Source organism: Heterocephalus glaber, unplaced genomic scaffold (assembly GCF_053883595.1).
Source record: "Heterocephalus glaber isolate CG9 unplaced genomic scaffold, H.glaber_assembly_v1.0 deba00001730, whole genome shotgun sequence".
NCBI lineage: Eukaryota > Metazoa > Chordata > Mammalia > Rodentia > Bathyergidae > Heterocephalus > Heterocephalus glaber.
In genome coordinates, this window is record NW_028258441.1 from 1,186,762 (window position 1) to 1,212,659 (window position 25,898).

Consider the following 25,898-nt stretch of genomic DNA (forward strand, 5'->3'; position numbering starts at 1 on the left):
TTATATAAAATGGTGTATTTGCACATAACTTATGTACATCCTCTCATGTACTTTAACTCATCTCTAGATTACTTACAGATAATACAATGTAAATGCTACATAAAATTTATATTATTTAGGAATAGTGTTAAGCAACAAGAGTCTGCTCATGTTTAGTACAGATGTAAATTTTTTCTGAATATTTCCAATCCATGGTTGGCTGAGTCTACAGATGTAGACCCCACAGACACAGAAGGCTATTTTAAATACAGAACTGTTAATGATGTGTAATATCTATGGGAAATGATTGAAATATGGCATACAGCAATGCCTGGAGTTCAGCTGGCTGTCATCAGCATTTTTGGCCAAAAAATGCATGCTGCAGCTGGGCCTGATGGCACATGCCTGTAATTCCAGCACTCTGGGAGGCTGGGACAGGAAGATGACAAGTTCCTGTCCAGCCTAAGCAACTTAGTGATTCAGAGATCTTGTCTCAAAATAAAAAATAAAAAAGGGCTGGGGATGTAGCCTTGGGTTCACTTCCCAGGGGAGGGCCAGGGGTGTGAGGAGGGAAGCATGTTGCAAATATCAGACAGAAAGAAAGGACGCAATGGGAGGCAGGCCAGAGCCACTGCCATTACCGTGACCAGTGGTAACCAGTGTGAGCTCACCAGGTAAAGGTACAATATAAAAAAACAGAGTGACTTGGTTAAAGGAAAGTGCCACGATGACAGAACTTCTGCTGCCACCTGCAAGCAGAGGGACTCAGAGATGATGCAGTAGAAGCAGAAAAAGACAAATGAGATAAAGGAGGAACCCAACTCGCTTCATGGCTGCATGTCCAATGTGTTGCCCTTCACCTGGATGCCTGAATCCAGTCCCACCATGCTCTCATTCCCTCCAGTAGTGCTCACAGGTCTCAGTCCTGAAGCCATTTCCTTTTATCTGAGTGTTCATGGGTCCCTTTTGTGCTTCCTGCCCCTGGGCCACTTCTGAGGGTGAGGGGTAACCTTTTCCTAGTGTTTTTATACCTGTGGGGCACATCCAGAAGTATTAAAAGCAACTTTGTAATTAAAAAACAGCATGTTGCTCAGTGAGCTGGGTAAGCTTGATTATGTAAGTCTGACTGGCTTAGGAGCTGCCCAGGGGACTGGCAGACGACACTTTTTGTATCTGGGGGTGTCAGGTCATGGAGGTGTGATCTTGGGTGCTATATCTGGTTTCTGGCTCCTTCGTTTTTGGAGGTGTTTCCCTGCTCTGCTTTCCAACCATCACGAACTAAGCAGCCTTGCTCTGCCACACGCTTCCAACATGATATTCCTGGAGGCTGCTGACCATGAACTGAATCTTCTGAACTGTGAGCCAAAATAAAACTCTCCTCCTTTAAGATGTGGGTGTTGGGTATTTTTTCCAGCAACAAGTAAGCTGACCGATAGACTCAGAACACCTATTAACATCTCCATTTTACTGAGCAAAATGAAACAAAGAGAGTTAAGCAACCTCTCCATGGTCATACATCTAATAAGCAGCAGAAAAGCAGAAAATGCAAATTTGAAATCTGCTCTCTTGTTCTAAAGCCCCTTCCTTTTCTTTCCCTATCTGGAAGGCTGTATTTCCACGCTTCTCCACCAATGAGAAATGAAAAATGTCAGGAGCAATGCACCAAGAGTGCAATGAACAAATAATGGGTTCAAAATGCAGGGCATAGGTTACCTTGTCTGAATCCTGAATGATCTTGACATTTTCTGTACCAAATTTTTCACCATACAGTTTAACAAGTCTCAAGGAAATCTCTGAGAGGCCAGTGAGCTTTGGCTCTTTATAGATATACTCCTTTCCATCCTCTTCTTCAAAAAAAGACTATTATAAAGTTAAACAAAATAATAAAGAATATGAACAAAGTATTTAAAGAAAACCCACTGAATAACTAGTAACAATATATTTGAGATACATTTTAAATAATATTACTAAAATCCATATGCATATATTTATCCTTAAACCTCAAATAAATGAAAATTTTCAAATTCACAATTATATAAACATATTATTGGCCTGAAGACAATTTCTATATTAGATATATATCCTTCCCTGTATATGAACCTGTTTTCTACTTGAAAGTATTAAGTACTAGTAATTTAACATATACTTTAAGAAGCTTAACAGAAAATGAAAAAGGGAAAAATCCAAACTATACATGTACTTTGACCTAATGTTTTACATACGAGAATTAAAGTATACTTTACAATTAGGAAAGAAGTTCCCTACTACTGCGACAGGTACTCTATCCTGTATAGAATCTTAGAACCAGTAACTATTGCTACAATACTCTAATGAGCCAAAGGTGAATGTCAAAAAATACACACAATTCTACTAACCAAAACATACTTACTTGGCCATAAAAGGCAACTCTGAAGAAAGTACCCAAAAGTCTTTTTTTGGTGTGCATAACCTCCAAAATTTTTGTGTAAGCTCCATGAAGAGTTCTATAAACTTGAGTAAGTTTCTGAAAAATGAGAGTAGACAAATTGGCTTTGTCTTTTGCTGACTCACTAAAATACCTCCAAGATGAATATACAAGAATAAAAAGCACCAAAGTTTCTTTTTAAAATTGTTTTGGTAGTGCCATTCACATCTTCTTCCTCCACTGCAATAATTAGACAAAAGTGGTCAACAACTTGAGATCTAAGGGTAGAACTTAAAATTGCAAAGTAACAGTGAATTTAAGTCTTAATATCATGTTTCATTTTATTCACATTCCAGTGAAAATTTATATTTATAAAATATTGTATTATCTGGGTTTGATCTGCAACACCACAAAAAAGAAACAACACTGTATTACTTAATGACCAGTGATGTCGAACATCTTTTCATGTTTCCTTTTGGCCATTTGTATGACTCCTTTGAAGAAATGTCTGTTCATGTCCTTCGTTCATTTTAAAAACTGAGGTGTTTGTCTTTTTGTCGTTGAGTTTTAAGAGTTTGTGTGTATATTCTGGATACTAAGCCCTTAGCAGATTCTGATATGCAAATATTTTCTATATCTGAATTATTGTAATTGAAAGAATAGCAAAATGCTTTGCTTGAACCGTCAGGTAGAGAGATGACAATAAACAATCCGTGAAAAAGCTTTTGGTAAGGAAAATAAAATGCTGATACAAAAATAAGTAAGGTGCTGTGTGGATGTAGGTCAGGGACAGAACGTGTGTCTGGCATACACAAAGTTCTGGGGTCTATCCCCAGCATCAAGAAGAATAACAAAACTAAGTAGTAGTGAAAGCCTTAGTGAGGACTGCTCCCATATAAGTTCAGATATTTCCCAAGAATATATTCTTCTGCATACACCGGAAAGAGAGGCACAATGTACAAAGAGAATTATAGTATTAAGAATGTGAAAAGACAACACTTAGAACAGAGGAAAATATTTTCATATCACAATCTGATAAGGGCCTACTATCCAGAATATATTAAAAACATCTTAGAACTCAACAACAAAAAGACAAACACCCTGATTTTTAAAATGAGCAAAGGACACAAACAGACATTTCTTTAAAGAAGACATACAAATGGCCAAAAGAAGCCAAGCGCACTGACACATGCCTATAAATCCCAGCACTCAGGAAGCTGAGGCAAGAGGATTGCCATGAGTTTGAGGCTAGCTTGGGCTACACAGAGAGTTCAAGGCCAGCCTGAACTATATAGTGAGACCCTGCCTCAAGAAAAAATGGCTAAAAGGAAGCATGAAAACTTGTTCAACATCATTGGTCATTAAGGAAATACAAATCAAAATCCCAGTGAGGTACTGCTTCCCACTCACTAGGATGGCTTTAAAAAGCAAAGCAAAACAAAACACAAAACAACAAATGTTGGTAACGATATTCATAAACAGAAGCCCAATTACATTAATGATAATAATGTAAAATGTGTAGCCTCTGAAAAAGTTTGATGATTTCTCAAAAAATTAATCACAGAATTACAATATGACCCAGAAATTCAAATCCCAGGTATGTTTCCAAAAGAAGTGAAAATATATGTCTACAAAGAAACTTGTACATGAATGTTTACAATGGCATTATTTATAACAGCCAGAAAGGTATATCTATCAATGGATGCGTGAATAAACAAATTGCTGTATATCCATACAGTGGAATATTATTCAGCCATGAAAGGAATGAAGTTCTGATATATGCTACAACTTGGTTGAACCTTTAAGTGTTATGCTAGATGAAAGCAATCGGATTTAAAGGTCATGTATCTCTAGAATAGGTAAGTCCATTGGGAAAGAAAGCAGATTAGTGGTTACTGAAGAATGCTAGTGGAGTGGGGAGTGATGACTTAAAAGAAGTTTTTGTATTTTTGTAGTGCTAGGGATGGAACCCAGGGCCTCATGCATGCTAGGCAAGTGCTCTACCACTGAGCTACATCCACAGCCCTTATCGGGTGTCTTTATGGGGTGCAAAAAGCCTAGAAACTAGAGATGGTAGGTACAACACACTGTAGACATGTTCCCACTGGCTTGAACCACCAGTGGTACAAGCATGACTATCCTATCAGGCAGTGTACCATTCATGGTACAAAAAGATCAAATCATTTTTATTGGTCTTTTTACTAATAAAACTAATAAAAAGTCTATAAGTGAACTGAATCTAGTTAGTTGCTTGACTCTGAATAATTACTGATCAAATATAGATATTAATACTGTTCATACTAATTAATAAGTTATCACAATAATAAAAAAAATTTCATTAAATTAAAAAATTTATTTATATCTGTGAATGGTTTATCAATAATTAATTCTCTAAATTTTAGCATGGAACTCTTATAAGCTCCCCATTGGTGATATATATAATATGCATTAGATCTATAACGAATTAGTCGCATTACAATTTTTTATAGCATTTTAATGTTTCTTTCTTAAGAAATTATACTATGACGACATCTGGTCTGCTAAATCAATGCCTTTCTTTGCATTATTGTAATCAAAGACCCCCTGAGAAGTGGTACAAGTGGCCAGATGGGACAGTCATGCATGCTGTGGTTCAAGCCAGTAGGAAGGATCGAATTCAAATCAGAGCTGCCCAGCAGCAAGACATATGAATTATAGTCCGATCACAAATGTGTTAAATGTCACTGCCCTGCACATTTTGTATTAATTGTATATCATATGAATTTCATTTAAATTAAGAAAAAGAGGGGTTGGGGTTGTAGCTCAGTGGTAGAACATGTGTCTAGCATGCCCAAGGCTCTGGGTATGATCCCCAGCACCACTAAGAAAAACAAAGCAAAGCAAGAATCACAGAATTTTGCCAGATGTGGTGGTGTACACTTATAATAAATACCAGCACTCAGGAAGCTGAGGCAGAAGGATCATGAGTTTGAGGTAAGTGTGAGCTACATAGTGAGTTCCAAGTCATCCTGGACTACAAAGTAAGACCTTGTCTCAAAAAAAGAAACAAATAAATACAAAGAAAAACAGAAGATTCTTTCGCTAAACATTTTTCTACATTATCTCCTACAGTGGAGCATAATTTCAAGCAAATGTTGCTGACTTTGGCCCTTATCTGATACTTTTTTGCCCATTCTATAGAGATACACTGAAAAATAATACGTACATCAGGATCTTGGAAAGAATTACTTCATCTCATGCAGAATGCCAGGGGATCTACACACTCTTGCATCATTACAAAAGAAAAAAAAGGATTAGAGCCAGGCATGGTAGGGTGTGGCTGCAATCCCAGCAGTCTGGAAGGCTAAAGCAGGAGGATTGGAAGTTCAAAATCAGGCTGGGTAGCATGGCAAGACCCTGTCTCAAAATAAAAAAAAACTAAAAAAGGGCTGAGGATGTAGCTCAATGTTAAGGCCCTGAGTTCAATCCCCAGTATTGCAAAAAACAAACACCCAAAAAGATAAGGATTTGTTTTCCTATAGAGAATATAATTTCCTTTAATGTATCAAGGAGATATATTATTCTTTGTTTTCTACTAAATGGTTGTATAGCAAAATGCTTCTTGGATTTCTTATAGCCTCATCTTCATCTTAAGAATCAGCAAATTGGGCCATTATTTTGAAACTCTTACAAAGGTTCTTAGAATGTAATGCTTTTATAGAAGTAATGGCAAATCTTGTTTTGTCTCATAGGCTGTTCTTGGTAATCTGTATAGTTTATAGTTAATTATTTAATTCTAATTTATTAATATAATCTTGAGCTCCACTATGATTTTCAAGCCTGCTCCATATACATCAACAGTATAGCAAAGAATCTGGGCGTGGCAGCACATGTCTATAATCCCAAAAGTCTGGCAGGCTGAAGCAGGAGGACAAGTTCAAGCCCAGCCTGGGCAATTTAGTAAGACTCTGTTTCAAAATAAAAAATAAAAAAAAGCTGAGGATGTAGTTCAGTGAAAAGGCCCTGGGTTCCATCCCCAGTACCACTAAACAATGCAAAACAAAAACAACCACACACACAAAAAAGAGTATGGCAAAAAGAGGAAGACCTAGGACTTGAGAAGAAAACGTGAGTTCGATCAAGACCAATTGGGGGCAGAGATTAGAACACCGCCCAGATGATATAAAATGCATATGTATTCACTCTTAGAAAATTCTTCAACAATAAAAGACTAGCTGCTATTTTTAAGAATTGATATCTCTTCTTTAAGTGGCTTGAATTCCAAGTCACACCTTTTCCAGCACAGAAGCAGCAAAAATGGTGATAAATTATAAAAGGGACACAGAAACTTGAATATAAAATAAGAATTAAAACCGAGATGTTCAGTTTGAGCTACATCCTCAGCCTTTTAAATTTATCTTTTATTTTGAGATAGGATCTAAGTCACTAAATTGCCCAGACTAGGCATTAACTTGTGATCCTCCTGCCTCAGCCTCCCAACATTCTGGGATTACAGGCATGCAGGACCACAACCAGCTTATACTTCTATTCTTTATTATTATTATTAATTATTATTACTATTATTACTGTATTTTTGGTACCGGGGATCAAACTTGGGACCTTGAGCTTGCGAGGCAGGCAGTGGCACCACTGAGCTAAATCCCCGGCACTCTATTCTTTATTATTAACTGTTAATTATTAAAAGTTTATCTGGCAGGCCAGGTGAAAAAAAACCCTCCTCACAGCAGGACTACTACTAGTATCTCATTGTTATTATTATTATTATTTGGTACTGGGGATCAAACTCGGGTCCTTGCGCTTGCGAGGTAGGCAGCAGAACCACTGGGCTAAATCTCCAGCCCTTCATTTTTGCCATTGTTATCTGCCAGTACTGCTAGTCTCTTCACCCAACTGCAAAAAATAAAATCATGTCTATGTTTTTGTCCTGGTCAACATGGAATTTGATAGCTTTTTTTAGTGAAAGCTTAGTGTAAACAACACTGGTTATGTCCTGAGACAAAGAGGGGTGTTTGCTAGGTGAAAATATTTTGAGAACCACTAGTCTAGTTTAAATTTCAATTTATGTTTTGAGTCTTTTAATTTCATTTGGTCAATGTATATGAATATAAGGTAGGTTATTAATATTATGATTTAACATTTTTAAGGTTTGTAATTTTTGTTTCCAGTGCTAGGGATGGAACCCAGGGCCTTGTGCATGCTAGGCAAGTACTCTACCACCAAGCTACATCCCCAGCTTGGACTTTAACTTTCAAATTGGATAAATATTTCTGTCATAATGCAGTGAACCTTCGGTTCTTCAGAAGATGCAGAGGAGAGTGACAATAATGAAACTAAATTAGTATTTTTCCTAAGGCCAAAATAAAATATATAAGCCACGATGAAAAGGCATAAATTGCTTACCTCAAACTCACGACGTTTCTCATAAATCGGAATGATCAACTTGGAAATCTCAGAAATTACTTCATAACGTTCTGCTTTCCATAAGCCATCTACACATTGTTCTAGTAACTCCAGCAAAACTTCCTGCATTTAGAGAAAAATCCAATTAGGAATTAAAAATAGTTATACAGTTTTAAACAAGTTTTGAACCACTTTAAGTTAACACAGAGCAAACATAATGTACTATGTTTAATGAAGTATACAGAAGAAATATAATTGTATAAGAATTATATTTTCTTTTCTCTTTTCTTTTAGTGCTGGGGATGAAACTCAGGGTCTCATGCATGCTAGGCAAGTGTTCTACCACTGAGCTACATCCCCAGCACTATGATCATATTTTCCAAATCAAAGTAATTGAAATATTTGAAATTAGAAACTATTTGTTTTTTGAGACAAGGTCTTGCTCTGTAGGTCAGGCTGACATTGAAGTCAAGATCCTTCTATCTTAGCCTCCCAAGTGCTAGGATTACATATAGGCTAGAAACATTCTTAAAATAGGAAATTAATAAAAAACCTGTCCTTTTGTTTATTCTCATAATGAAGATGTTAACTGTACTTTTAGATGGGAATACACTGAGAAGGAATATCTTTGAAAGGGAATATATTGTTTGTTCTAAATTGAGAAGGTCTAAAATGATCTGAAAGGAGGATAATGATTACTAGGCACCAGGGAGGATGCTGGGGAATGGGAATGTGAAGGTGGAAGATTGGGTGGATATGACTGATGCACGCAATATGCACATATGGGAATACCACACTCAGTCCCATTAATATGTGTTAACAATAAATAAATGAGGATTTTTGAATGCCTAACGGTGAATTCCACTGAACCTATATATGTTCATTATTTTCCTTTTGATACTATATGACATATAACATTAGTCTTATGAAACTGTGACAACTTTTTCAAGCTATTACATTAGGATAGGTGTTTATTAAAATAATGCAACTTTCATAAACAATGCTTCCTTCCTAAACTGTTAGTTCTAAATTTAATGAGAATGATAGGTGAATGGCTCATGATAGATAACTCTCACCCTGCCTGAATGACAATGGCTACTATGAAACAAACTATTTTGTGAACCAGTATCTCGTTCTCAATAATAAAAAGATAAAGCCATTATTATGCTGTCCATAAATCTTAACAGCTTGTTTCTATTTTAAAGAGATCCATTTTAGACATATAGAAATGACTTCTAAGATGGCTCTTTCTGTAACAATCAAGCTTATCCTGTAGCTTTCGCTTGTGTTTCTTATCTAGCCAGTGACAACATCCTATAAACCCTTAGCTAGAAAACTAAGAGCAGTTTTGACTTTATTTTCTGTTATAGGTTGAATTTGGTTCCCCAAAAAGGTAAATTGAAATCCTCACCCCAGTATCTCTAAATATGACTTTATTTGGAAAAGGGGTCATTGTAGATGTAATTATTGCAGTAGGGTGGCTCCTTAATTCAATAGGGCTGGTATCCTTATAAGAAGAGAGACTGACAGGGAAAATACCATGTGACTAGGAAAGAAGGATACAACTGCCAAGACAAAGAAGGCCAAAAATCAACAGCTACCATCAAAAGACAAGGAAGGCTGGAGTCTCCAAGGAAGAATGGCCCTGATGGAACCTCATTTTAGACTTGTAGACTCTAGAATTTTGAAATAGTATGAATTTCTATTGTCTTAAACTATCCAGTTTGTGGTACTTTGTAATGGCAGTCCTAGAAGCTACGGTCTGAACTTTTGTGCCCCCCAACTCATATGCTAAAATCCTAACCTTTAAATTGATGGTATTAGGAGGTGGGGCCACCAGGAGGTGATTAAATCATGAGGCAGAGCCATCATGAATAGGACTTTAGTGCCCTTATGAAAGGGATTCCGCCAGGCATGGTGGCGCACATCTGTGATCCCAGCACTTGGGAGGCTGAGGCAGGAGGATCACCACAAGTTTGAGGCCAGCTTGGCCTTTATAGTGAGTTGAAAGCAAGTTGGACTACACAGAGAGACCCTGTCTCAAAAAATAAGGAAAGAAAAGAAAGAGCTAGTTCAATCCTACTACCACGTAAGGATGCTCTTACCGGATAGTGAATCTGCTGACCTCTTGATTTTCAAATTCTCAGCCTCTAGGAAGCTTGGGATAAGACTGTTAATAAGCTATCTAAACTGAATATGGTGGGGCACACTTGTAATCCCAGCACTCTGGAAGGCTGAGGCAGGAGGAGTGCAAGTTTGAGCCCACCTTGGGCAACTTAGTGATTTAGTAAGACCCTGTCTCAAATTAAAAGCAACAACAACAAAAATGATTGGGGATGTAGCAGAGTGTGAAGGACCTGGGTTCAATCCCTGGCACGGAAAAAAAAAATTTTAAAGCTACCCAAAATATTATGTTTTATTATAACAGCCTAAGATACTAGGAAACTAATACATTCTTTTTTAAAAAAAATTCATCCTCTAATGAGTTCATCATCAAGTCCTGTTAAGTTTTACATCCTAAATATTTCTCAAATCTGACTCTTCCTGTCCATTTCTATGTTTATTGCTAAGGTTCAAGACTTCACTTTTTTTTTTTTTTGCTAACTGATCTTCCTGCCTCCAGCCTTGGCACTTTCAAAATACATCCTCTATCCATGCGTCATAGGGTTCTGATTAAAATGCAAGCCTGACCTCATCACTCTTCCCTTCTCAAATACCTGTCTCTCACAGAGCAAAGACAATCTGGCTAATACTTCTATAATCTTCTCATCCAACATGCCAAGTCTTATATTTTATGCTCCAGTAGCAGTGAACTGCTAGTAGTTCCCCTGAAGCACCTAGGTGTGTCTTAGCTTTATGTCATTATTCTTACTACACCCTCTGCCCTTAGTACCTTTCACTTGGTTGTCTCTTTAAAACAGCTGAGGTATCACTTCTTCCAGGACCCCTCTGATTAACACAAGGCAGGCTAAATATTAGGCGCCTTGTTTCCTACTCTGCCAATTCATGGGGTAAATATTTATATGTATACAATGTTTGCACATGGTCTATGTATCTGACTTTCCAAATAGGCCATGACTCTTCAAGAGCAGAAATAATATTTATGCTGGTTTCTCCAGTAACTAGTATAGTGTTACTGTATAGTAGTGTTCAATAAATGCTGTTACTTTAATAAATATATTAACATTTAATGGGCAAATTAAAATTTCTAGCAGCAGTGGAAACCATGAATTTTGGGGGATATGATGGTTAATCTTGACTGTCAACTTGATTGGCTTGAGAGATCCCTAGATTAGTGAAAAGCACGTTTTTGGGTGTGTCTGAGTGGATCATAGGGTTGTGATTTGGGGGCTATATACAGTCCCTGACCCTTTCCTCTCATGCTCTTCCCCTACCCTCTGCTTCCTGGCTGCCATGAGTTGGAACAGATTCCCTTCACCATGCCTTTCCACCATGATGTTTCTGCCTCTGACCCATGTGACCATGGACTGAAACCATGATCCAAAACAACCACTCCTCTCTTAAATTTTAGGTTCCAGGTATTTTATCCCAGTAATAGAAAGCTGATGAACACAATGAAATTAAAAACAAGTTATAAAGCAGTGGAGTTTATCCCAGGGTTGTAAATTTACTTAATAATTAGAAAAAAATCAATGTAAAACACCACAACACACATCAAATAAAAGAAAAAAATGATATCATTATTAATAGAAGCAAAAAAAATTAAAAATCCAACATGCACTCATATTAAAAATAACTTAGGAAACAAATAATTTTTCTTCAACCTGATAAAAAGACCATCTACTAAACATCTGAAGGATGTAAACATCTCTTAAAATTGGGAACAATTCAAGAATGTCTGCTGCCATCACCTCATTCAACATTATGCAAGAGGTCCTAGCCAATGCAACAAGTCAAAAAACAAAGGCACATGCATGAAAAAAGTAAAACTGTTTTTCTGTGTTGATGATGACATGACTGTGTATGCAAAAAATGCTAAGGAATATATGAACTACTAAAGCTAATAAGATTTAGCAAGGTTGCAGGATATAAGGTCAACATATAAAATCAATCGTTTCTATACACTAGTAACAATATATTGAAACATAAAACAGAAAAGCAAGCAATATAATTTTAATAGTATCAAAACATCAAATATCTATCAATAAATCTAACAGAAGACTTCTACCTTCAAAACTATACTATATTGCTGGACGAAATTAAAGACAATGTAAAAAAATGTTTACTGATTGGCAGACTCAATATGGCCAGGTTTTCCATTAACTCAATATGGCCAGTTCCATTAAGTGGAACTCTCATCCATTGCTGGTGGAAGTATAAAGTGGCCCAACCATTTCAGAAATTCTGGAAATTTCTTACAAAGTTAAATACATATATTCCCTAGGATCTAGCAGTTCCAATATTATAAGCAATTCCACTATACTAATAATTTCACAATTCCAAATATTCCAGAAGAGAAACAAAAGCATATGTCTAAAAAGAACAGAGATGAGAATGGTTAAAGCATTCTTATTCATAATAGCCCCAAACTGAATACAACCCAAAATCCATCAACAAGAGGATGAATTAAAAATTATATATCAAGATAATGGAATATTTAGTAATGAAAAAGAACAAACTATAAAAAATCAGTTTAAGGAAATGAAGTCAGATATGTGGGTACACATGAAATGACATCAAAATTAATCTCATGTAGAATGAGCAGGTAATTCTAGGCCTGTCAAGTTAGCTACACAAACAAGAGTTGATTTAAGTGTTGCTTGTATTGGGCTGGGGATTTAGCTCAGTGGTTCCGTCGCTTGCCTTGCAAGCGCAAGGACCCGAGTTCGATCACTGGTACCAAAAAAAAAAAAAAAAGATTTGCTTGTATTTTAAAAATCAATTCATAAAGTATTTATATAAAGTGTGTCACTGTAACTTTAACATTGTTGCTCATGTCTCTTAATTACAGCTGTTTAAAAATGTAGTTGTATGGGAGTAGATCCCCTTCAACTTCTCTGCTTTTGTGTACTTCTTTCTTTCTTTTTTTTTTCATTTTCCCAGTCTTTAACTGTGACCTTTTTTCCATGGTTTAGTCCTTAGTTCTCTGCTATGTTATGTTCTATACTCACCCTGCTTTGGTTCTTATGAGGCTATTACTCCCACATGTTGACTTTTTTACCTGACCTCTCTTTTTGGATTCAGTTCCACATTTCTAATGGCCCGATGATTATTTGCACTTAGATAACTCAACTCACACTGAAAACTGCATTAACCATTTCCCCTGCAAAACTATTTTCATTAACGTCCAAAACTCTTGGAAGAAATACTTTTGACTCTTCCAGCCTATAGCCAGCAAATCTGCTTTCCTCTCGTTCTCAGTGTTTCCTGAATCTTTCACTATTCTGGTTTAGTCCCTAACTGCCTCATGTCTGGATACTTAAGGCAGCCCTGCCTCTAGTATCTGCCTCCTGCCCTACCCATCTGCCTCTAATACATCTACCTCATCACCAACAAATTAACTTCTCTCATTGCTTCCATTGTCTCATTATCCTTTTAAAAAATCTTTGATAACAGCTCAACATTCTACTAGATAAAGCCTAAACTTTAAATTTCTCAAAAGCTGGTCTCCAATGATTACTCTTCTCTATGTGAACCCACTGAGTTAGCCAAATGGATTCACTTACTGTGCCTCAAGCACACCTGTGCTTTCCTTCCTCAGCCTTTGTCCCTGCTGCTCTTCTCTGCTCAAATGCCTTCACCATGTCTTCAGTCTTCAAATCCAGGTCTCATCATATGGCCCCTGCTAGACCTCAGTGTAAAGGCATCTCTTTCACTTCAGACTCTGCATGTCACCTGCTGTTTATATTATTCAAATGGCACTATTTTGCTTGTTTCCATTTCACGTAGGTGTATTATCTCTTCAGGAGATCTTGAAAGTCAATTAAGCCATATTTATTTTATAGCTTTTATATTACCAAATTCAGAGCCTTGCTTGTAAGTCAGTGCTTAATAAATCTTTGTTGGCTGATTGACAGCTGAAGTTGTTTTCTATCTAAAGTATAGGGTGGGAACATTTCCATTTGTACGTATTTTAATACATACTTTGCTTAGTTGAAGCAAAGGACAATGTTCATTCTAGTTGGGGGGAGATTTTCCATTTGTTGACTCTGATTTAGTAACTGGGATGGTGATTTGAGAGTAGGAAATGTTACAATTCTCATACTAGATAATAGGAGCACTTCCAGAGGCAGGACTCTATGTTCTAAATAGGGACATCGCTGCCTGAGCTGGTTTAATACTTAAAGCTCATTAATCCCTCAACATTCAGTTAGCTGTAATAATTTTTAATATAAACTTTAGGAAATGAAATTTATATAACTGGCAATGCAGGTCCTGGGATCTTACTTCACTATAATGGACATCCATTATCCCAGCATCTTCTTTCATTGCTCCTTCTTCATCTATATTGGGAGTAATTTTCTTGAAAGCTGAACATCCACTAGGGAATAATTCTGTGTGAAAAAAAGCAACAAAGTATATTTTTAAAAAAGTAGTAAATAACAGAGAGCTTTATAAGGATTGGCAGTTTTTATATAAACAGATGTTTTTGAAAGGACCAAAGTCCTAAGTACAAGTTTCATTTACAAGAAAAAAGAATTATATAAATTATTTCTATCCCCTACACAGTCTATCAGCCTATTTTCCAAAAAGTGACTCCAAGCTGGTCATGAACAAGTCTCACTCTGACTATGTACCATCTTCAATGTTAAGGAAAGATATTTCCCTGGTGTGGTTACATTTGTGGTTGATCATCTAAACAAGAGGGCAGGCACTGAGTGATCTTTGGTAATTATCTCTCGTATGAAACTTCACTGAGAACTGGAAAAGGAAGTGAATTACTGGAGGAGGCCTAGCTTAGGACTTGTAAGAGAAGCAGGAAATAAAACTAATGACAGGGATGAAGCATCCTTGGAGAAACAGATCTGGACATTTGAAGAACCATAGCTTCTGGAGTTAGACCCAGCTCTACCTCTAACTGTGTGCTTTGGACATATTTATTGCTTTGTAAAAGGATTTATCATCTGTAAAAAAGGGATACTTATATTACTTTATGAAAATTAAATGAAATGTAAACTACTTTGAACAGAGCCTACCATAGAAGTACTCAATGAATTATGATGACCAAACAAGGCTAACAATAAGTGAAATAACTTTCCAAAGGTAGAAAAAAATTGTAAGATGGATCCCTATGAAGTGGGAAGTGAACTCAAACTGAGAAGAGCTGCTGTAGGATTGTGGACCAAACTGTTACTGTCAAGTAAAGGTCTAGGTGTAGAAAGTCACACAGTTGCCCTATAGATTCTGGTCCGAACACTTGCTGTGGCTACTTCTACCCTTATCTAAGTGTGCTGTAAGTTTGGATTTCAAGAAAAACTCAGCCTTTGTGTAACAGACTCCGTTAGCCAGTGAAAAAGTTTCCATTTGATACTGGCTGAACAAAGAGCTATTGGAATCTATTGTCCTACATCTTCTTTAATAGTGATGCTTAGAAGTAATGACATTTTCTCACACCTAGGAATCTGGTCATATTTCTGGGTTTAGAGACTGGGGAAAGAAAAAGGAAGGTTGAAAAAAACCAAATCTCATACTGAAGAGATTTCTCAGAATTCTGGTGGGAAAAGGTCTCCTTAGGTCAGGGCTTGGATTTTGCCAACTCATCTTGCCTAAAGGAAAGCTAAGTAGACATACATTTTCTGGGAAAGACACTTAATAGAAGATGAGTTATCAAGTAAGCACCACACTTCTACGAGAGAGATGGATGTCTGGTGGGAGATTTCTTTTTTTAAACGATATGTTACTATGTTGGCTGGCTTCTAGTGGGCTCAAGCAATCCTCCCATCTTAGTCTCCTGAGTAGCTAGGACTACAGGTGCATGTCACAGTGCCTGGTCCCAGTGTTGTTGTTGTTGTTATTATTATTATTAGTAGTAGTACTGGGTATTGAACGGAGGGTCTTTGCACTGAGTTACATCCCTATCCCTTTTTATTTAGTGAGATATGTTCTCACTAAATCCAAGAATTAATTTAAAGTAAGCTTTCAAGGAAGGAGAAATATATGGGGAGTAGTCAGTGGGTTTTCATTAAGAAAGAGAGAGGGGGCAGAAATGAAATTTATATTAACTTTGATCCATGAGATTTTAGGGCCCTGTTCATTCAGAGAAGTTAGGTAAAAGGCACTGAAGATAGAACATAAAAATTATCTTCATTTCTGTGGATAAGTATACCTAACTGCCTAAATTGGTCTGTTATAGACCTAGAGAGAGTTCTTTTCAAAGTACTAGACCACAATAAGATAAGAAACTTGCATCAGAATGTAAATCAATTCCTTCCTTCCTTTTTCAACAAAGTCTTCCTATGAAAAAATGTCAGCTAAACTGAACAGCCCAGTCTTTAGGGACACAGGTGATTTACATTCAGGACAATACTCCTTATCTCCAGTGAACTGTTAACAGTTCTTAAACTGGCAGCTAGTGGATTGCCTCTATGAAATCATAAGCTTGGCAATAAAGAAGACCCAAGATGGAGCGAAGAGACAAAGATGTAGAGTAAAACCTTGGAGCGTAACTTGTTCTGTGAGTGTTCTGCAAGATGAGCAAACATTTCTAATAATTTTTTACTTGATAAATGAGTGATGTTTTGCAACGTGAGTACTATGTGACACTAGATGTCACATGATCACAACTGAGTCAATAGTTCTCTCCTCCCCTCCACACACTTTCTGAGGGATTGTGGGTGATCTTCCTCCAGCAATAAGAGGTTATGGAGGAGATCTCCTCTGTAGTGGATAGGAGAAAAAGGCAGAGGAACCCCTCACTTCAAATGAGGTTAGGGAGATGTGTAAAACGTGAGAAACACTGCAAAATTTTGCAGAAAAGCACCACCCATATAAGGCTGTAGCAGTGCAAGAGATGAACCTGTTTAATGACAATGCAATGTCACATTTCCATGATTTCCTCAAAAGGAGGCAAAAGCAAGTGTCATTGGATAGGTTCCTTGTTAAAGGTGCACAAGAAGAAAAAGATTCCATTGAGCCAATAGATAGCAATGACTCCCTTATTGATAGTGAAAGTCATCCCACACAATAACCCTTCTCTCTCTTTTGTTTCCCTCACACCAGCCATGAAGGTTTTCAAAAGTACAGGTTAATCTGTTTATTTTTCCTTATTATTTTGTATTATATTACAGTATTGTAATCACTTTATATTAATATTTTTGGGTTGTAGAATGAAACATCTGAGTTTCCATTATTTCTTATGGGGGAATTCGCTTTGATATACAAATGTTTTGGATTACAAGAATATTTCTGGAACAAATTATGCTCACAAACCAAGGTTTTACTGTAGTCTTTATCAAAGAAGAGGCCAACCCCTAAAGGGCTCAGACAGTGAAGCCCATGACTGGGAAATATTCCTGTATATTCAGAAGGGATTATTTAAATTATTCCCACATCTAGGGTTTTTCTAGAATGCCATGATCTAGGGGAGCACAGAGAAAGGTACACTTCCATCCCTGAAGTCAAACTAGACTAAAAGCATCTTGGGAGAGCCTCCTGGTGTGTATTTTAAGAAGTAGGGAAAATGATGCTTTGTCTCAAAAGCAAAGATGTCAACACCCATTTCTGGAATTCATTGTCAAATCATCCATTGTAATGACTATTATGGATTTGCAGCTTCATAGTCCACTATTCTTGTTAAGTGTGTTAATTTATGTGCCTGGTGGCCATAGGTTCAATCCTCAGTACTAATAACAACAACAACTACCCTTGGTACCAGGCACTGTGTTGTGCACCTGTAGTCCCAGCTACTCAGGAGATAAGACAGAAGGATTGTATGAACTCCCATGTTAGAAGCCAGCCTAGACAACATAAGACATCTGCCTAGAGAAGACCATATCCTTCTCTTAAGTTATCAACACCCACCAAAACCCAGGGTCCTTTTGTTTGTTAGGGGCTTTAATAAAATGCTTGGGCAAAATTCCAATTTCCCTTATTCCTGGAAAGATTTTTCAGATGAAACAAGCTTCTGAGTCTAGAATTGGCCAGTGTATATACCCAACAGTATGAGGCATCTGTTTGAGGGATCTAACGTAGACCTATGTACCCTTGTGTAAGGTCGCCCTGGAGATTCTGCTATTAATCTGTCTAGTATTTGACCTAGGTTCTTAATTTTGCCCTTCATCACTGTTACTTCCATATTCCTGGATGGTGTCTTAGGAAAAGCAAGATGGAAACTGTCTGGGTAGGGACCACTACCTTGAGTACAAATGATCCCATGAAAAAAAGGTCACGATTTGATGGGGTAGTAGTCTAACCCTTGGTAAAATATGACTGCTAGTCAGAAGAAGCATAAGAGGTAAGGGTCCTGGTGGAAGAGTTTGAAGGGAAAAAGCTGTGCACTGAGAGAGAAGAGAGGAAGCAAAAGCTGTGGGGAACTTCAGAGATCAGAGACTGAATACAAAGACTTGGGAAACAGCAATGTTATCCTAAAAGGAATGAGAGGAACAGGCCCTGTGGAAAAGGAAGCTCCATTTTCTGGGCTTAGGAGGAAATTCACAGATGGAAAGCTTTGCTGAACCTAGAAGGGAGTGAAAGAATGCAGCGAGTTGACTCTTGTCTTTCCTGGGGAAAAGAGTAGTGCTTTCTGTCAGGAAGAGAAAGAAGTACATACAAGTCAAGCCTATAGAGAATGAGATCAAGAAATTGTGAGGTTCTCAGACAAAATAGAAATAAGGATGCTGTGTATCTTCCCCAAAGAATTAAAAGAATCATACCACAGTGATATATGCTCACCCATGTTCATAGCAGCACAATTTGTAATAGCTAAAACTTGGAAACAGCCCAAATGCCCATCAATTGGAGACTGGATAAAGATGTGGTTTATTTTATAAAATGGAGTATTACTCAGCCATAAAGAATGAGAAATTAGAGACATTTATAGCTAAATGGATGCACATTGAGGCCATAGTCTTAAGTGAAATAAATAGGACACCTGTGTAAATACCGAATAGTTTCTCTGGTGTGAAAAACTAAAAGTGTAAATAAGGATCAAAATGTATAATTGATATTGTGAAATAGGAAGAAAACATCTAAAGGAATAGGGGAAATGGGAGAGATAGGGGAAAGGAAAGAAGGGAAAAGAAAAATATGAGAAAAGGAAAAAAATGGAAACAAATTATATGTAAATAGGGAAGGGAGGAGGGAGTGAAGGGAGGGCCAGGGAATGGGTAAAAAAATAAGAACCAAGATACATCATGTAAAGGTACAAGATCCCAATGATGAATGTAACTGTACTGTATACCTAAAATGTACCAATAAACTTACTGAAAAAAAAATAAGGAAACTCTGGCTTGGTTTTCATTTTATATTTTGGGGGAGTGGAAAGAATAATGAATGCTCCATATCAACACTTAGAGGTGACTCAGGTAGTAAAGAGAAGCAAATGATAATCTGTGACTCCTTCCCCTTTCCCTGTCAGTTCAGTGCCTGAACCAATGAAGAGAAGGATCTGAAAGGGGCCCCTCACTGGTGTTATGCTTAGGCATTATCCAATAGGATTTTTAAAAAAGTCTAAATAGAATGTGTTTCCAATATATCAGCAAGTATTTTTATTATATCTTGATTAAAAACATTTTATAATGCACTTGAAGAAAGGGCTTTGGAATTTGAGAAAATAGAAAAATTTTGGCAATGCATGCATGTCAGAGATTTCAAATATATGCTCTTCTTTTTACATTCATTGTCAAAGAACAGTTAATGATGGGAAAAAAAAGGATTGTAGAGTTGCCCAGTTATCTTTGTTAAATAAGTTGGCCTTAAGTGTTTTTCTGTTTTTTCCCTTTTTAAGTGTGGAGGACTCAACCTAAGGAATACTCCATTTTTGTATGAGACAGGGTTTTGCAAAGTTGCTCTGGCTGGCCTTGAATTTGCCATCCTCTTGTCTCAGGCTCCCAGAAAGGTGGGATTACAGGCACATGTCACCATGCTTGGCCCAAAAAACAAAAACAAAAACAAAAGCAAAGGATCTTGAACTTGCCTACTTTTCTAGCCCTCTAACTTGCCACAGATTTCCTTTTTTTTTTTTTTTTTTTTTTTTTGGTACTGGGGATTGAACCTAGGGCCTTCACACTAAGCTACATTCCCAGTAATTTTTAAATTTTGAGACAGAGTCTCACTAATTTTTCCAGGCTGGCTTCAAACTTGTGCTCTCCCTGCCTCAGCCTCCTGAATAGCTGGGATAACAGGTGTGCATCATTGTGTCTGGCTTAGGTGTATTTAAAACTTTTCCTTTTCAATTCTGCACTCAAATGGATTTTTACTTACTCTGTAGGTATCCAAGTCTTATCTAAACTTCAAAAACCCACCAACACTGGTGGACTGTGGAGTTCTCACATGGGATGGCTAGTAACCAATTAAGTTTTTAACTTGTATCAGTTGTCTACCTTGGAATAATTATCATAGTTTAGTCAGCTAATTAACAAAAGAAGGTGATTTGGATCATTTGACTCATTGAAGCCAAATGGGTAAAATCCTGAGGGTTTTACTACTACCAACTGTTTTTTTTTTTGGTTTTTTTGGTATCGGGGATTGAACTTGGGTTCTTTTGCCTCCACAGCAGGCAGCGAAACCACTGAGCTAAATCCCCGGCCCTACTACCAACTTTTTACATTAAGGTTTTCTAGTTTAAGCATTTTCTCAGTTTAAAAATAGATGGCACCTATAAATAAATACATAAACTCTTAAATTCAACATTTAAAAATGCAGAACAATGTTTTTTTCTCCTTGGGCTCTCTGACTTCTATGAAGGATAAATTCTAGCAAATCTTGAGACTATTGTGGAATACTTAAATGACTAATCAGAAACACTATTTCCACTTACTAAAGTATGTCACATTTTGGTGCTTAGGATAGCTGCTTTGTGCTAATGTCCAAACATCCACAGCAAGAAATTATATTTTTTAAATTTAAGGATTGATATTAGAGATAAAAAATTCTTGATTTTTACTTAATTTTAAGGTTTATGCACTGGTGTAAAAACCAAAAAATTCTAGAAAAATATTTTTAATATACTTAACTAACTTCAAATTTTGTTTTACTAATTTCAAATTTTAAAGGGTGTAGTTTTATATAAAACTTTGATTTCAGATTTCTACTAATTAGAAAGACGAGATGCTACTAACCTAATTTCTCTGAAAGATATATCTAAATCATATTAATACTATGTTTAGGATTCTCATATTTGTCAGTTTATTTGAAACTGTAGTTGTTCAATTTTAATATTTATTTATAGTGTAATTTTATTGGCATATCAGTGACATAATTGAAAAATCTCAAATGGGTCTTATTTTGATAATTGCTTTCTCCATCTTGAAACCACACACAGAGTCTGGGGTTGTAGCTCAGTATATAGCACATGCTTAGCATGCCTGATGCCCTGAGTTCATCTTCAACAGCAAAACATAAATAATAATAAAATAGAATAAAATCACCTATGTACTAAGAAAGGAAAATTACAGGATATCAAACATGTTGATTGTTCAGAAGAATTCTAGTTCCAAACACACTGTCAATTTAAAATACAAGTAAAATGAATCTATATTTTAATCATGATATTGTAATTGGATATTCTCTATATGAGTATTACATGAAGCAAGCAAATACTGAGATTTAGTTGTGAAATGAGAGGCACAGTTAACAGCAGGAATTCATTTAAAATAACAAAACAAAACAAGCTTGTGTTCCTATCATCAAAGCCAGAGTAATTAATGTCTCCAGTAAGTTAGTTTCATTTTGTCCTGATGTTACTCTTTGACTGCTTTAAAGGAAGTAGCTTGAATGTTATGATAAATAGTGGATGATTTATTTTTTGTTGTTGATTTGTTGTAGTTTTTTTTTTTTTTTGAGACAGAGTTTTTCTATGGAGTCCAGGCTGGCCTTGAACTCACTATGTAGTCCAGGCTGGTCTTGAACTCATGATCCTTCTGTTTCAGCATTCCCAGTCCTGAGACTACAGGTGTGTGCCAGCATGCCTGGCTGATAGTGGGAGATTTCTTGATTGCAATCTTCACTGCCAATCAGTTTTTTAAACCTAGCTCCATTGTTTCATTATCTGAGTAGTTATAATAGTCAAAAATGCTATTTTTGGAAAGGGAAGGTTTCAGGCAGATTCCAGAAGTAGGAATCTTCAACTAGGAATCCAGATCTGCTGGACCCTAATGCCCTTGAAGAGCACAATTCCCATTTCACATGCAGATGTCACTGTACTTAGGTGAGCGTAGAGACCTAGTCTGTGGGTAGATGTTGGTGAAGTGGAGGAGGAGCAGAAAATAAATGATCTGCATCATTTGGAGCTTCCCATGAGCCTAAGAAGAATTTAACTTGTGGCAGTCTTCCAGGGAGACGGTCTTAGAATATAAACTGGGCACCAGGCCTGGCCCTGTACTATTTAACTTGTTCTTGTAACCTCCTATGAAAGTAGAAGCCAAAATGAACAATCGAGCCTTCTTACATAACAACTTCTGTTCAAGACTGAATGAGGCTGAAGGTGAACATATTTTTCAGAGCTCAATTCCATCACAATCATAGTTGCAACCTATACAAAATAAAACTACTCTGGTAACTGAAATTCCTCCCATCTCAGAACAGAAGTATCTTACTTACTCTTTCGGTGAAGGAATTCTGCAACCAGAGCTGCTACATGGACATAACACATTGCAGCCTAAAAAAAGAAAAAAAAAAGATGACAAAGAACTGTCAGAATGTGTGCAAGGGGTTTTAAAGGGTCTTGTTTAGAATAAACTTTAAGTAGTCACCTCTGAAAAATCTCCATTTTTTATATGAATCTTGGCCATACTATCAAGCCAGGTTTTCCTGAGCTCTGGGGTGCTGGCATAGGACTTGGCCAAGCTATACTGGAGGTCAATTAGCATTTCAGGATCTTTCTCATGCTCCTTCATTTGGGCAGTGGCCATAAGAACAGTACGGATCCTCTTCGTCAAATCTTTGACTTCTGTGGGAAAAGCAGTTGCCTAATAAAAACAAACAAACAGAAAACATATGTTTAGCACTATTATTGATGTGCTCTAAGCCTCAGCATCCAATCCTGGGAACATATTATGATTTTTACTTCTTGTTACAGTTCTTGGTACTGTAATACATGTGGCACATCTGAACTGTTTCAAATGTTATTTTTAAAATACATAAAACAGAAACACTGAGAATGGTGGAAGAAAAATTGGTAAAATCCTTTAAGACACAGGTACAGGGGAGGACTTCCTGAACAGAACCCCAGTTAGATAAGATATAATACTAAGAATCACCAAATGGGATTATATCAAATTAAAAAGCTTCTCCACAGCAAAGGGAGTAACCAACGGAGTGAAGAGATGACCTAGAGAATGAGAAAATAATTTTTGCCAGATACTCCCTGGACAGAGGACTAATATCTAAAATATATAAAGAAGTCAAAAAAATAGAGCCCTCAAATAACCCAGTCAGAAAACGGGCAATTGAAATGAATAGATACTTCTCAGAAGAAGTACAAATGAACAATAAATACATGAAAAAATATTCAGTATCTTTGGCCATTAGAGAAATACAAATCAAAACAATACAGAGAGTCCACCTTATTCCAGTAAGAATGGGTATCATGGACTCAAAAAACAATGGAGGCTTTGGGGAAAAGGAGCCCCTCTACATTGTGGGTGGGAATAACCACTATGGAAATCAGTATAGAGATTCCTCAAAAAACAAAAAATATAAATTCAATTTGACCCAGCTATCCCTCTTCAGGGTATCTTCTCAAAACAGCTAAAGACATTATACTACAGTGATATATGCATACCCATGTTTATAGCAGCAAAACTCACAACAGCTGAATCATGGAAGGGGCCTACATGCCCATCAATATGCGTAAAGAAAATACGGTATAGGCTGGGGATTTAGCTTAGTGGTGCCACCGCCTGCCTCATAATCACAAGGTCCCAAGTTCAATCCGCGGTACCAAAGGGAAAAAAAAAAAAGAAAGAAAGAAAGAAGGAAAAGAAAATGTGGTATATGTTCATATGAAGGATAAATCTGAGTCATTTTTAGGAAAATTGATGGCTCTTGAGACTATCATACTGAATGAAATAAGTCAGATATAGAAGGTTAAATATTACATGGTTTCTCCAGTACGAGAAACCCAAAGTATAAATAATTTAAAGAGCAAAGTAAAAGAGCCATATTAAGAAACAGGGATGTAGACTCTGTAAAGATGGCAAGGGGATTAAGGGGAAGAGGGAGGGAGGAGTGGTCGGGCAACAGAGGAGTAAAAATGATCAAGATGCAGTATGTATATGTATCAATCCCCTAAGCTGAATATAATCACTATATATCACAAACATATATATCAATTTTTTAAAATTTCAAAATAAAATATGGAACTACCCCAAGCTTTAAAAGGTCTAAGCTTTTATTTGTGATATTGAGGATTGAAGCCAGGGTCCCCAGTCCTTGTTTTGTTTTTTATTTTGAGACAGGGTCTCACTAAGTTGCTAAGTTGCCCAGCTGGTCTCCAATTTGTGATCCTCCTGCCTCAGCCTCCCAGAATGCTGGGATTATAGGTATGAGCCACCACACCCAGCTCAAAGGCTCGAAACTTGGAGTATATATAGTGCGCCAGGCCATGAAGCAACAGGGGCACTTTCATAATACATAAAGCATGACCTTTGGAGCTAGACTATCTGGCTTTGAACCCCAGCTCCTATATAGTGAATTTTACAGCTATAGGAGTGACCTATATTTGTTATTTATTGATAACAGTAAGTAAAAGTTATTGAGTGCTTCACATGGTTAAATTTTTATAATAATCTGATGAGTTAAGTACTATTATTACTATTATCATTCATTTCACCAAGGGAAAAATTGGGTCACAGTACAGTTAAGCTGCCTGACCGAAGTCTCACAATTGATAAGTAGTAGAGATGAGATTTACACTCAGTGCTCTTTAGCAACTCTGCCACACTGACATGCACACCTACCCCATCCTCTAACTACTACAAACACCAAGGTCAAACAGTACTGCAAAAATTTCTATTTACAAAACTGAGAAGTCATGAATCAAAGAACACTGCAAAGAACTTCAAGAGATCATTGACCTCTCAAAGTGTTCCTCTTTACCCTAACAGAAGGGCCCATCACTTCCCCCTAACCTCCACTGGAGCTGTCGCAATTATCTGTATGATTCAGAGAAGATAAGAAAGAGACAGGTATAGGGTTAGGGCACTTTTTAATGTGAATATAATAAAATGTGGAGATAATGATGTTAAAAACTGCCTTCTTGTCCTCTTTATATATACATATAGTATCTTCCTATTCATTTTAGAAATAACCTTTAGTGGGGGAAAGCTATACAGTACCTTGTTGTAATAGGGTTTGTTGGTAATGACTACTCTAACAGAATACAATTAAGTCATTTCAGAAACGAGTCAAGATAAAGAAAATGTCTTATTAAGGAAAGTCAGCAAAGTTCCATTAGAAAAATTTGCTAATCTATCAATAAAGTATGGCATTAAGGATCGTAAGAACTGGGAAAATAAATTCTTAGTGATGAGTAAGAGTATACACTGTTTCTATGCTCATGGAACTAGTTGGAGCATATACGGATCCCCTGGGGACCTCACAACTGGTTGAAAAAGCAAACTTTCCCAGCCTGTGAGCAGCTGGCACCAGTCAGTGTTTTTCTCAGTGTAAGCAACATTCCTATGGGAATATTTTTGGTACATAGATTCTACACTTCCCTAACATCAAGTATCCTGTTACTGCGAGCTTTTCATTTTTTTCAGACTTCAAAACAATATCTTCAAATATGCTGGAATATGACCTTTCCCAAGAACAGGGATGATTCATATTTCTGAGAGGAAAAGTCCTATACTGGCAAAGGACTCTTCTTCCCTTGTACACATGTATCACTGAAGAGCAGGACCTATGATCCAGGCCATGAAGCAAAAGATACACTTTCATAATGTCATAGATTTTAAGCTTATAGGTAAGAAAGACAAATGGTGCTCAGGGACTT

General features: G+C 36.8%; 1 protein-coding gene across 3 annotated transcripts in view; it reads right to left on the bottom strand.

Annotated features, from left to right (window-relative positions):
• The window catches only part of Dock11 (dedicator of cytokinesis 11), a 178,243-nt gene that overhangs the window by 10,151 nt on the left and 142,194 nt on the right, over positions 1–25,898 (bottom strand). For all 3 annotated transcript variants that reach the window (XM_004872144.4, XM_013068283.3, XM_087199882.1), the window contains 6 exons: positions 22,654–22,869; positions 22,502–22,559; positions 14,192–14,298; positions 7,784–7,906; positions 2,369–2,482; positions 1,693–1,839 (listed from right to left, as the gene is read on the bottom strand). In XM_004872144.4, the coding sequence (XP_004872201.1) occupies positions 1,693–1,839; positions 2,369–2,482; positions 7,784–7,906; positions 14,192–14,298; positions 22,502–22,559; positions 22,654–22,869 (765 nt within the window). The remainder of the gene's footprint in view (positions 1–1,692; positions 1,840–2,368; positions 2,483–7,783; positions 7,907–14,191; positions 14,299–22,501; positions 22,560–22,653; positions 22,870–25,898) is intronic.